This window comes from Pteropus medius, unplaced genomic scaffold, assembly GCF_902729225.1.
Source record: "Pteropus medius unplaced genomic scaffold, Ma_sr-lr_union100, whole genome shotgun sequence".
In the NCBI taxonomy this organism is placed as follows: Eukaryota; Metazoa; Chordata; class Mammalia; order Chiroptera; family Pteropodidae; genus Pteropus; species Pteropus medius.
Window position 1 is genome coordinate 13,346,956 of NW_024346667.1, and position 14,570 is coordinate 13,361,525.

The 14,570-nt window shown below is 33.7% G+C and overlaps 1 protein-coding gene across 2 annotated transcripts in view; it reads left to right on the forward strand.

The window, feature by feature from the left end:
- The window catches only part of GLRA3 (glycine receptor alpha 3), a 131,833-nt gene that overhangs the window by 85,996 nt on the left and 31,267 nt on the right, over window positions 1-14,570 (forward strand). For both annotated transcript variants that reach the window (XM_039876344.1, XM_039876345.1), the window contains exon 6: window positions 11,485-11,622. In XM_039876344.1, the coding sequence (XP_039732278.1) occupies window positions 11,485-11,622 (138 nt within the window). The remainder of the gene's footprint in view (window positions 1-11,484; window positions 11,623-14,570) is intronic.

The window sequence follows — 14,570 nt, forward strand, 5'->3', positions numbered from 1 at the left end:
TAATCTTAAAATGTGCAACATTTAAAATTCATTTTTCTAATAGATATTATATTGGTTTTTATCTTAGTTGTCCAGAGATGAGAAGGGGTGGAAATGCCTATAGTGGATAAAATCATGGGGCAGGAAAGACAGCAAACAGAACAAAATGGGGGATCTCCAGTGCAAATATTAAGAAGCAGAAGTTCTTCTCAAGTGAGTGAGCAATGTTCGGAGGAGGCAGAGAGTCTGTCTAGGTGCCTTGAGGACACTTACCCTCACCTGTTTAGAATTCAGTGGACGAAGACAGTGTAACAGAATGATAAAAGCTTCAGAAAGGTTAGAGAGATTTGGGAAACAGATGTCCTGTGTCATATTTCCCTCTAGGAATTCCTTTTTTTTTTAAAAAAAAATTAATTAATTAATTAATTAATTTTTATGGTGACATTGGTTAACAAAATCCAATAAGTTTCAGCTGTACACTCCAACAGTAAGGCATATATATATTTACACTTCTTTCAAGAATTCTGAGAGGGGTCCACCTTGGGTAGCCCCAGCCAACATAGACAGCCATAACAAACAAAAACTATCAGTGTGGCATATTTAGATACAGAGGTAGGCAGATGACAGAAAATAGGTAGGTAGGTAGGTAGGTAGGTAAATAAGCTAAAGCAGTACTTGCTCTTTTTGTTGTTGTTATAGCTGTTATTACTTGAAAGAGATCTAGAAGTCCCCACATAGTCCATGAATATGTCATGTTGCTGGATATCCCAATTTCCAATTGATCTACCATAGGGTTTACAATAAAGTTGTTCCCATATCCTTTTATTTGGGGAGTGTAAAAACTTAAAACAATGACCGAAGGCTATGTATGTGAAGAGAAGGAGTAGTTAGTTGAAGGGTCTGGCCGAACCTTTATATCACTACTGATACACCTTGGCAACAAAGGAAAAGATCAGAGCACAATGATGCCAAGAGAACAGACCATGAATTTTACCAGCCTCAGGCTTTGTTTCATACAAGAATACAACTCCCGACCAGTGGCCAAATATCCTGCAGCAGAGGGTAAAAAGGACCAGCAAAACCACAGATTCGAGTGACCTTCCACTCATTTCTCTTTGTTGCCATGAGAGTAGTTAAGCTTGTCCCTGTCATCAGGATGACCATATCATTTATCATCAAAATGGGGACACTTTTGAGAACAAAGTAAGGGCGCCACAGATATTTAAATTATTATAGTGTGTAATATTTATTAATTAACTGACAGGTTTTTTTTTTAGGTTAGTGGATGAATAAAATAGTTCTAAACTATTTTTTAAATATAATCCTTTCTAAAGAAATAGATGCAGGTATATGAAAGCAAATCAAAATAATTTGGAATTATCTTTAAAGTTGTAATTTTGGTACTAAATCTGAAATTGTTGACACTGTCAGTTGACTCTGCTGAATAGACTCAGTTTTTTTTTACTGAGAGAATAATTTCTATATAGTTGAGATAACTAAAATACTTGATCATTTCAGAGCTTGATTTTACTTTCTTTTGTGTTGAAGTGAGTAACTATTTCAGCTCATATATTTCTACAGATGTTGCCTTCATCTTGAATAACAGTGCCTTTTATCAACAACTATGTTTATAGGACAAAGTCAAATTAGTTGCTTCTGTTTAGGAATCTTTTTAAAATTCTTTGCCTAATTTAAGTGCTGGAAAATATGCCTTCTTAATTCTATTCCATATAAATTATCCAATTAAAAACAAGTGGTCCATCGATATAATCTTCCCCTAAGCTAAGACTCCAAAGTACTGATATCAAATTAAAAAAATAAATATTGTATATCGTTTGAGACCTCATTGCTTCTCTCTTTCTATTGTAGGCATTAATCTCAAAGTGTTCCTGTTTAGGAACTTCATTTTTATATTCCTATTTGTTAAAAAGCTTCAGAATATAGAATTTTAGTTCTCCAATTGTAAAATAATTTGATTTAATATTTCCAACTAACTGTGAACAAATGCGACTAAAATTTAGAGGACTAATTTATCAAAAGTTCAATACCATTGCAGAACATATAAGTTGATTTACAAAGTAGTCCTTCACATGTTCAAACTTTTAAAAACTTTAACTGATGACAAGCAGTAAATAGAGAAAACATGTTGTGCCATGATGAAATATAATTTTAATTCAACCTCAACTTTGTTACACACAAAAAATTATAGTTTGGTTTCTGCGTTTACATAAACAAGTTATAATTTTAACAATTACAGCATTTCGATTAATAGAATATGACAGAGGTTATGAATGTAAAATAACTCACATACGCATCACCAATTCCAAGAACACTGCAGTTCCATAGATTTCTTAATTTAGTAAGAACGTAGTTTTTATCACAATGACAAGTTCTAACAAATATTTTATTCAACTCCATCACAAACGAGTGACATTTATTTTCAAGGTTGAACTTTTTAAATGAATTTAAGAGAGACTTTACAATAGAATTTACAAGGACAGCACATATTTCATCTTCAACAAATGTATTTCTAAAAGTTTTGCTTTGATTACAGAATTGAATGTAAAAATTAAACGTGCTTAAAATTAATTAATTTTCTCTTTGAAGCAAGAAATGAGACTGAAACAAACCTAACATCATTTAATTGCTTGCAAATTTCCTGTTGTGCACTTTTCCAAGAAAACTTGGTATCAAAAAAAGGGAAATTAATTCAGAAAACAATCATTTGATCTAAATAAAAACCATTTCTCATAAAGTGTTATGTAAATGCTCCCCCTGCAAATGCACATATCAAATGATCATCTTTTGGCAATATTCTTAAAAGGACTGTAACTTCTGAAATAAATGCTGGTGTGTTTTTAGTTCATTTGTGTCTTGTGGCTTTATGTGGACAATGATATTTCTGTGGCCCCTTTGGTGAATGTTAAAAATAAACTACATTTTGTTTAAATTGCACATTCACCATTGACTTTCTTGTGACATGGAAATTCGGTGCTTAATTTTTTAGTAAATATTGAACTTTCATTTCTTTTAGCCCATTGCCACTAGAGGGGTTTATTATAAAATATGAATATTGCTAATAATAAAATAAACAAATGTTTCAAAGAATTCAGATTGCTTTCTATATGGCCTATAGCAGCATTGCTTAGCTTTCGTTTACAACTGAAGTATAATTTTCCATGACATTTGATACTTCACAGATGTCACATATTTGTACACCAAGTGGCCAGCAGGGGGAACAAAGTTGAAAACTGTCACTACTCAGATTAGGAGTTAGCAGCGCTTGAAAGGGTCTGGTAAAGACAGATAGGTCATTGCTGATGTTTGGTTTTACAGATTTAGCTTAACATTTAAATAGTAAAATAGTTTCATACTCTCTTATATATATCATAGAAGAATCTAGAAGTAAAATGGAAGACCTACCAAACCAATAATGATGTATTTTAAAGCAATGTTTAGTAATAGTACTCAATCTAAAAAAGAAAAATCTGGAACAAGTGCTAAATCAGAGGGGACATGAGGAAAAAGAAGTAATCTAGGGATGTCTTGGCAAACCAAGATGGATGGGTAGCTTTCTTATAACCACGTGATTTCTTACCTAGGAGAAAGGAAGGAAAAGAGAAATCCTGAATGATTAAATACTTTCTCTTAAGACTAAGCTCCCAGAAAGAGATGGTCATCTTTAATTTGGTAAAATTTCTCAAGTCCACCCTAATTAGAGGGAATGGAGGTGTCATATTTGGATACAAACAGCTATAAACAGTTGAAAACAAATGCCCCAGTATTTTTCACATCTGAATATAGTAAACATTTATTTCAATCCTGCTACACGTGAGTAACTGTTACTCATCCTATGGTCATCCCTTTGAAAGAGTTTCTCTGATACTCCTGCTCTCATCCTCAGCTTTAGCTTAGAACTCTTTTCCTGTACTCTCATAGACCTCTCTGCTTACCTCTGTAAGGCGCTTCACAATCTGTCGGTTTATCCGCTTTTATCGTCAGCTGCCGCTGTGCTATGAGCATCTTGACCGGAGCCACATCATTTGTAGTTTTAGCACCTTACATAGGTACTTATAGAGAGTAGGCACTCAGTAATTATTTATTCAAATTAACGAATCAGGAAAATTAATTCTAAAGCAACATTTCAGTAATAAGATTTTTTTTTCTTGTGTGTCATATTTGAATGTTTTTATCGACGAGATCTATTAAAGAGACTTTATTTTTTAGAGCAGTTTCAGTTCCACAGCAAAATTGAATAAAAAATGCAGGTTTCCCATACACATCCCTGCCCCCCACACATGCACAGCTTCTCTCAATATCAGTCCCTCTCACCGGAGTGGTGCATTTATTACAATCCATGAATCTACATTAGGGTTCCCTCTTGGTGGTGTACATTCTCTGAGTTTTGACAGATATATAATAACATGTATCCCATTACAGTATCATACAAAATAGTTTTGCTGCCCTAAATATCTGTTGTGCTCTGCCTGTTCTTTCTCCCCCTACTCTAAACCCCTGGTAACTGTTGACTTTTAGTGCTGCTACACTTTTGCCTTTTTCAGAATGTCATGTAATAGCAGTCAGTATGTAACTTTTTCAGATTGGCTTCTTTCACTTAGCAATATGCGTTTGTTTCCTCCACATCTTTACATGACTTGCTAGCTCATTTCTTTTTAGTGCTGAATAATATTCCATCATCTGGATGTGTCATAGCTTATTTATCCTTTTACCTACTGAAGGACATCTTGGTTGTTCCAAGTTTCGGCAATTATATATAAAGCTGCTATAGATAACTGTGTGCAGGTTTTTGTGTGAACATGTTTTCAAATCATTTGGGTGAATACTAAAGAGTATGATTGCTGGATTTTATGGTAAGAGTGTATTTACTTTTATAAGAAAGTACCAAACTGTTTTTCAAAGCTACTGTGCCATTTTTGCATTCCCATCAGCAATGAAAGAATTCTTTTGCTCCATGTTCTTCTCAGTACGTGGTGTTGTCGATGCTCTGGATTTTGACCATCATAATATGTATGCAGTGGTATCTTATTGTTTTAATTTGCAATTCCTAATAACATATAAGAATTTTTAAAAAATGATTATATATTATCATATGTTATCTTATAGACAAGCATCACCCCATATCTTATGTTTAATTAGAAATGGAAAAAAAACTTATCTAAATACGTGAGAGGGAAGTGAGAAATTGGGAATTTTGATGCTTTTTTGCAAATGGCCCAAGGAATATCTCAAAGAAAAAATAACAATTCTTTACTTTCAAATATTGTAGCTTTCTACAGCATATTAATTTAACTCATTTTTGTGCTTAAAATTATGATTGATTATTTAAATATATATCAGAAATGTATTTTTCTAAGATGTTTGCATGCATATGTACACATTTTTTTAAAGATTCTAAATACGTACATATTTTAAATATTTTAAAATATGTACATATTTTAAATATTTTAAAATATGTACATATTTTTTTAAAGATTCTAAATAAATCCGTGTCAAGCTCATCACTCACCAAGGCTGATAAGTTCAATATTATAAATTCTTCAGGATACTCTCTCCCACATAGGGTTATAAAATAGTGTCTGGGTCTATGGGAGTCTTGAATCAAAATCTGTCAGGCTATATAGCCACGCTGCTGCTTCTACTTATGAGTATTGGTCACTACCAAATACTGATCATTGGCTAGTGTTCTGGCATTGCCCACTCTAAATTAGCTCCAGAGAGATCATTCAAGAAGTTCAGGCTCCAGAAGCCTTTTCTGTATCTCTCAAAATTACATCTATGTCCTATTTTCCAGCCCCACAGATATCACACTCCTGTGGTCCATTCGATATTCTACCACCCTAACAAGGCTATGTGAAATTAGCACAGGTTTTTAATGTTTATATGTACTTCGATGTCTTTCTAGACTTTATCTTGATTCCTTTGATCAGTCTTTCTGTTTCTATAAGAGTACCAAGTGTTTTTTTTTTCTTTTTCTATAGTGCATTTTAATTGGATTGATTTGTAAGACTATATTTGATTATATCATAAAATCAGAGGACTGGCTGGAAAATGCTTTGGAGTTCATCTATTTTAACTAACACAATAATGTGTGTTTCCTGTAACTTTCCTGGCAAATGATTTCCCAGCCTCTGCTAGAGAGAAACTTGTTATCTTACCAAATCCACTCACCATTTTTTAGAACATTGTAGTCACATTTAGCTGAAATGTGCCTTCTTGAACTTCCTATTCTGTTTATTACTTTTCTGTCTTCACCTTTATTTTTCCAAGGCATTCTCTAAGATTCTTCTTATAGCTTTTAAAAAAACCATGTTATTGCTCTTGATAATTTTGGATTTTCTGTAATTCTAATATCATCTGTATCTAGGTGACTCTCAAACCTGTATTTTTGATGCTGATCTCATTTTCAACATACAGGTCTGTGATTTCAACAATTTTCAACATAAAAGTTAATGTTCAGACTTGTTAGCACCAACATCTGCATCTCCTACCAGCATCTAAAATAAACTCATCACACACACACACACACACACACACACACACACACACACACACACATCTTCTTCCTCTTTTTTCCCTTCTCTATTTATAACTTAAGTATTCAAGCCCCTGCTACATGTCCTATGCTATTTTAGATACTAGAAAATATGTCAGTGACGAAAACAGAATGATCTCTGCTTTTATGAAGTTTAAATTCTAGAGGCTAAGTAGAAAAATAAAATTAAAACTTGATCAAGATATATACCATGTCAGATAAAGATAAGTTCTATGGAAAAAATAAAAAGGAAAGGGCAATTATAGATTGATTGGAGAAAAAGTGTTTTATAAGATGAGAAGCCTACTTTAATGACATGAGATATAAGCATACTGTGGCATAGCTACATGTCAGTGACTCGGACTTGAAACTTTGAGAATTTCTTTAACTTCTTATTTTCCCTTAAATATATATTTAATTATTTTCCAATTTTGATAAAAAATTTAAATTAAATTATTTTTTAAGAAAGTTTATTTGCATTCTTGGGAAGGCAAAGAAAAAAGCTCTCATTCTTTTGCAATGGTCCATCAGCAATGTAAATTAGAGGCAATATTTCAGTAAATTATAATCCCCATTTTAGCACAAATTGGTTAAGGAATTTTCTTCCAGCTTATTTTTGTTCTGATTTATAAACCCTTTAAAAATATTGATCTATCTTATTGTGGTAAGAACACTTAGCACGAGTTCTACACTCTTAATTTTTAGTGTGCAATATGTTATGTTGACTGTAAATACAATGTCATACAGCAGATCTTTAGGGCTTATTCATCTGTTTGACTAAAACTTTTTGCTTGTTGATTAGTAATTCTCTTTTTTATTTCCCCCAGCTCCTAAACCACAACTGCAACTCTCTGATTCTATGAATTTGACTACTTTAGATACCCTGAATAAGTGAAATCAAGCACTATTTGTCTTACTATGACTGCTTTATTTCACTTAGCATGTCCTCAAGGTTTATCCTTTTTATCACAAAAATTAAAGGTAGTTCTCTACCATGTGATCTAGTAATTCTACTTCTGTGTATTTATCCAAAAGCATTGAAATCAGGATCGCAAAGAAATGTTAGCATTCCTATGTTTATTGCAGCACTACTTACAGTAGCCAAGATGTGGAAACAATCTACATGTTCATTGACAGATGAATGGATAAAGAAAATGTGGTGGATACATACAATACAATATAATTCAGCTTTTTAAATAAGGACATTCTATAATCTACAAAAAAAAAAAAAAAAATCCCCAAACATAAAAAAACTCTTTAGTTTCTGAAAGTGATAGTTCCTTAAAGGTTAGTTGCAAAGTGAAATTGGAAACCATATCAATGGACTCTTCATACTTTTGTAATCTTGAACTTTGAATGAACATTTTACCTATGCACGATATTTAACATTACTTTGGCCATTTGGAAAGGAGTAGCGTAATGAATTATTAAGATTTTCCTAAATTGATATATGTCGTTGTACAATACTGAAAGGTCACATTTGTTAATATTACCATCAAACTGATCAAAAAATATTTAAGTATTGAGGTAATAACTTTTTCAAAATTCTAATTATGACTCAAAAGATCAAAATCTATCATTGATGACAAACATTGTTAGTTTTTTCCCTAGACAGGATAGATTCACTCACTTCTTTTATTTTTAAGAAAATGGCCTCCATATACCTAATTATAATAACCATAGTTTGCCAAACATCTTTTTCTCAAGTAAAAAAGGTGTTTCAAGAAAAACTAGTTGGTTTAACTTGCAAATCAGTCATGCCAGAGCTTTTCCTTAAAAGAATCATCAAATTGCAGTATGCATCTGAACGTGCTTTGACACACAGAATAGTAAAAGGATGTTTATAGAAAGGTCAAAATTTAATAAAATTATCCATCAAAAATCAAGAACATTCTTAAATAAAAGTGGCATTGCTCCTACTGCGAGATACAGCAGTAAAGAATACAATCACAGCCAGCAGTTTGGTGCCACTGCCTTTAATTATGCAAAAGCAGTAGTTTTACCTGCTGTTGTTTTTTTCGCCATTTGGGCAAATGTCAACACAGTGAAAAAGGCAAATAATGTCTTGTGATTATGAAAACAGTTTGGCCTCGTGAATCCCATGAAAGGATCCTGCTGGAGTAATGTTTCTAAGGCACAATTTTTGTCACATTGCTCCTTTGCTCAAAAGATTGAGATGTTTATCATTGTCCACAGAGAATTTAAAAAATAGAACTTTTCAGCCTGGAATTTAAACTTTATACAAACTTACATTAATTTATCTTTTCATTCCATATCTTCTTCATGCAGACTGGTTTTATACAGATGAAGTTATTGCCATTGCTATTATAAACCATGGGAGTTTGCAGTTTCTTTCAACTGATTATATTATTTTCTTTGCCAGAGGGCCTCACTTTCACTCACATTCTTTAGGTGCAGGTCCTGCCTTTTTTCAAGGTTCAACTCAAATGAGGCCTAGCGGATATCATAGGTCCCTCTCCTGAATGCATACACCACTTTGTACCTCTCCCATGTCACTTATTTTTTGCCGGTGATAACACCTTACATTCCCTGAAACCCAGCAGTATGCATTACATACAGTCAGTGCTCAATAAATACTTGAAGAAACAAGCATTTGGTCGTATTGAGTCGTTTGTTTACAGGTTCCACTGCAGCTACCATTGTTGCAGAAATTAGAGTTAATGTCTTCGTTTCCTGAATAAAGTATTTTTAGTTGAGAAGCTTATTACATTATTACACTACAAGGCAATTCAACTCACAACCTTTGATCTCATTAGCCAGTCTGTTCTATTTAACATTCTCAGACCTGTATAAAGCATAGGGAAGGTTGGTAGACCTTTATACAAGTCTTTAAAACACTGTGAGCTATGTAGAAGAGTATTGATTTTTTTTTTTAAAGTTATATTTGAAGGTTTATTGAGGCAAAATAACCATTTAGTTATTTTCCTTGAACATCCAGTAAGTTACTCAGAATAAAAGAATTACCCCCTAAACATGCCACCTCACTATTTTTCTTCCGGTTTTAAACTTAAATGTTTTAGGGACTATAACGAAGTAGCATAGTTTGATTATGAAATGCCCATACCTAAATCACTTAGTGTGGATGATTACTTAACATGAGAGCAAACTAAATTTGCTGCCTATAAATTACATTAGAGACTAACTAAAGCTGTATTTGAAAGAATTTCACAGGGCTAGTTACTTTTCACAGAAGACCCTAAGAAAATTTAGAAGGTAAAAATAAAATAAGGTTTCAGTTCATTTCTCCACTTGTCTGTCTAAATTGGGAAAAAATCTCATGTATTTGGTCTTTAGTGATTGCAGGTATGGAAGGATAGGATACATGTCTTACCTGGAAACAAATAAGACTTGGTGCCTATTTTACTATCTTGATCCTTGAGAAATGTGTATCTATTTTCTCTTTAGGTAAAATGCTATTTATAACGTATATGTCAAAGGACTTAGGAATCAAAGTGAAAGCCCTGCATTATTAGCAGCCAAATTATTAATCGAAGGGTTCATAAACTGAATTCCAGTATAAGTAAGTCAAGCACGAGTCCTACTATGCTAAGTCCAGTGGTCTAGAGATATCCTCTATCTGTTCTGAAACCAGAATTCAGATTTTCCCGCTTCAGTCTGGATGACTTTACAACCTCTACCAAAGAGTGCTTGCTCCATAATAAACTTCCCCACTGATGATACTGTTGCTAAAATTTTGATGGCAGAATCTTATCCAGTCTAAGGAGATCCTCCAATCACTGACGCCCTTGCTACCATCATCCCCAAAGCCGGTGGGGTGGATGCTACTAGATATGCTCGAGCCAGGTGGGTGCACTTGGGCCTCTCGCTCCCACCAGAGCGAGATCATGGTTGGCTCTTTGGTGGGAGGGGGAATGGTGATCAGTTCTTCTCCCTACCCATTGCTCTCGTCGGCCTACCATGCCAGCTGATTCTGATCATTCTCATGGCTATAATATAAGCTATAGGAAAATCTGCTGGGAATAGTTCCTGTTGTTTGCTGCTTCATGGACCTAGAGCTTCTGCTTCCTTCATCTGACCACTTGACTTAGTTCAGAGGCCAGACTGTGCTTCCTCTCTTTCTACCTGCCTGGTGATTGTGCAATATGACAAATCTTCCCCACAGGTTCCACTCACTTTCACTCTCTTTCTGCAGCAGCCTTCAGGTGTATGTTTCAACAGCTTCTCACTCAGAAGAAAGAGAGATAAAATTCTGCTTTTCTTAAGTACATCTCCTATAGAAATATGAAATTTTAATTTGCTAAAAGATGCTGACTTATTACAAAATACATTAGTTAATTCTATCCTGAATTCACTAATAGTTCGTGCAAGTGTTTCCTCCTCTACAAACTATTTTTTGTGGATTTTCTTGTATTCTCATTTTTTTTCTGAATAGCAAACATTTCTATTTAAAATATCATTTGTCCATTTTGAGACTTAGAACATAAAAGCAGATGCCATAAACTAAAATAGTCAATGATTAAATCAAGAAAGGTATCAGCTCCGGTACTTTCCCTGAACAGATGTTACAGTTGAGGTCATTTCCTAACCAATGACAATTTTGATTATTGTTTAAAGAGTCCTGAATATTTTGAGAGACAGTGAGGGAAAATTTAATGGATTAGAACCAAAATTAATTGTTGAATTCATCCAGTAGTTGCCTATATTAAGGAAGGAATGTATATGCACGTCCTTTACGGTTTCTATATGCATGTTATACTTATTATTAGTCAGCTACATTTTCTTACATTATTTGATGAATATTCCATATAAATAGACTTCAATAGACTTTCGTGAGATGGAATTGTGAGACGGAATAGTTAATCGATGGAGTTAAAATGTTTGATCTTCCCATTCCATATGAACTGTACGTGTAGTTTTCATTTGTTTGAATGCCTTTTTATGCTATAAATATTTCATTATATTTTGCCTAGTTGGATACACAATGAATGATCTCATTTTTGAATGGCAAGATGAGGCACCTGTGCAAGTGGCAGAAGGACTCACTCTGCCCCAGTTTCTGTTGAAGGAAGAGAAAGATTTACGATACTGCACTAAACATTACAACACAGGTAGGGCTTGGGTATTCTTCATTACTCTTCTAACTTGTGGTTTTATCACAGTCAGATGTTTCTCAATTATAGTGTTAAGTTAATTATTTTAACTATTTGTAGCTCAGTGTTTTTTACTGTCATAGAGCAGAAAATGGACGCCTTTGGAACTTGCAGATGCTTTGACTCATTGCATATTGTTATATAATTGGTTTGTATGGGACATATTTAATTTTTTTTTGTATAAAAAGCCCATAGTTACACAGTAATGATGTTTTAAAAAAGTTTCTTTAATTTCTGTGTGAGCAATAAAATATACTTTTTAACCCTTCTTTTGGGCAGTAAACATTGTGTTTGCTAACAAAATGAAAGAAATAGATTTTTTTTTTTAAGGTTTCATTTGCTTCAGTTTTTCTTTTGGCCACAATTTCATGAATTTCAAGGTATTGTTACTTAAGCACCTAATATCTACCTTGACACAGTAGCCTTTTGCCTTTGAGAATAGATATCAGATGTAGTTAAACATCAAGGATCGAAAGACTGAATGTGATAGTTGTACATTCATGAAATCTGTTCACTTCTCCCAACTGGAAAAGGACTATTCCCATATATCTATTGTAACTGCCTAACTCATTCTTATAAATTCTGTTAAACTGCCCTTAGTTGAGGCATCTCTCCAGTGTAGTTAGTGCATGGCCTCTCACTAGCATCAGCTGCTGCTCTTATCATTTCATTACAGTAACTGATTCCTCTTGGGCTCTGCATTTTCCAGAACTGTGATCTGTCCTTTCCTTATACAGGGTCTCTCATCTCTTATCTCCTCAGTCAACTCATAGTATCTGGTGAACAAGTCACTGCCATTTTCTCACCCCTCACCTCCTGAGGGGTGAGGATGTTATCCTATTCAGTAAGTGGTCCAAGGTTAACATCTCGACACAAAGATAAAGGGTAGGCAGGTCAGTACCTGTGTTCTTGTTCAATTCTCTAGGACCAGTTGCAATGATAAACAACTTTAAGAGAAACGCTGAAAAGCCTTTAGACTTGATTTCAAGTGGTGGATTCGTTTCTTCAGGCTGCTGTAACAAAGTGCCACAGACTTGGTGATGTCTCTTTTCTATCTCTCCAAAATCCTCTTCTACCTCCCCCCTCCCCCCTTGCTCTCTGCTCTGGCCGCAAAGGCATGCTTCCTCTATATATCACACTCATTCCTGCTTCAGGCCAGTTGCACTTGGTCGCTCTTCGGTATATAAGCCTCTTTCCCTAAATTATCTCAAATCTAATATTTTCATATACTTCAGGACTGCTCAAATATCAACTCCTGAAATGACTTTTCATAACAAACCTATGTTAAACATCCAAATCCTCTTCCCTTCCACTTCCTGTTTTCACTGTCTGAAATTATATCTTTAATTTATATGTTTACTTATGTATTGTCTCTTTCCTTCATTACCATAAGTTGGTAAAGCTGAAGATTGTATCTCTTTTTTTTATTTCTATATTTCTGGGGTCTGCTGAAGTGTATAGATACTCAATAAATGTTTATCGAGTAAGATAATGAAAGAGTGGATTCAAACATGGAAAATTTGTCTGTACATATGAGAATATTACATCCTGCCCACCCCAAGAGGAAGAGGGGAGGAAAAGTTGTGCTCTAAACAGGAAAATTTTCCTTTAGGTCTATATCAGCAAGAATGCTTTCTCCTAATTTTATTGAGGTATAATTGACATAAAATTGTAAGATAATTGGTGTACAATGTGATGATTTGATATATGTATACACTGTGAAAAGATTCCCCCCACTGAGTTAATGAACATATTCATCACCTCACGTATTTACCTTTTGTGCGTGTGTATGCGTGTACGTGTGTGTGTGTGAACATTTAAGTTCTAGTCTCTTAGCAAATTTCAATTATACAGTACAATGTTATCAACTAGTCATCATGTTATATACTAGATCCTCAGACCTTACTCATCTTATAACTGAAGAATGTTTTTTATAAATCGACTTTTTTGAGATATAATTTATATACTATAAAATTTATTTGTTTAAAGAATACAGCTCAAAGATTTTTAGCATATTTACAGAGTTGTGCAACCATCACTATAATTTTTTAACATTTTATCACCTGAACATATAAACCTTACTTCCAATAGCAGTCCTTCCCACCCAGCTGCCATAGGCAACCACTAATCTACTTTCTGTCTCTATAGCTATAAATTTTCTGGATGTTCCATATAAGTGGAATTATATGTGGTCTATGTGACTGGCTTCTTTCACTTAGCATAATATTTCTGAGGTTCATTCTTATGGTAGCATGTTTTACTACCTAGTGAAGTTTTAAAGATTTTCTGCATGCAGGGTAATGTCTTCTGCTTATAAAGATAGTTTTATCACTTCTTTTTCAATCTAAATGCCTTTTATTTAATTGTTTGCCTTATTATCTTGGCTAGAACCTCCCAATACGATTTTTAATAAAAATGGCAAGAGAAGGTATTCTTGCCTTGTTCCAGAACTTAGTGGGAAAACATTCAGTTTTTCACCATTAAGTGTGATGTTAGCTATAGGTTTTTCATAGATGTCTTTTATCAGGTTGAGAAAAATCTAAAGTATTTTCATATACTTTAAGAATGTTTAGACATTTTGTATGTATTTGATAAATTCATGTATAGCTTGCATACATGTTTTTGACTACTAGACACTTAAGAGTGGAAATCCTAGAGTTTATGAAACCTTTTAAGACTTTTAAAATTTCATCCATCCTTTCATCCTGTAGCCCTGCCTATGCTTTACAGTAGCATGTAGCAATTTTCCTAGATGTGCTCTTTGTTTCTTTTTTCATTATTAGATCAGAGAATGTCACTTAAAGAATGATTTTATTCTTCTTAAAATAGAATAAGGAGAGAATAAAACCAAGAGTTAGATGATTTAAATAAGAACTTCTTTTAAGAACAGATAACATGGTAATAGA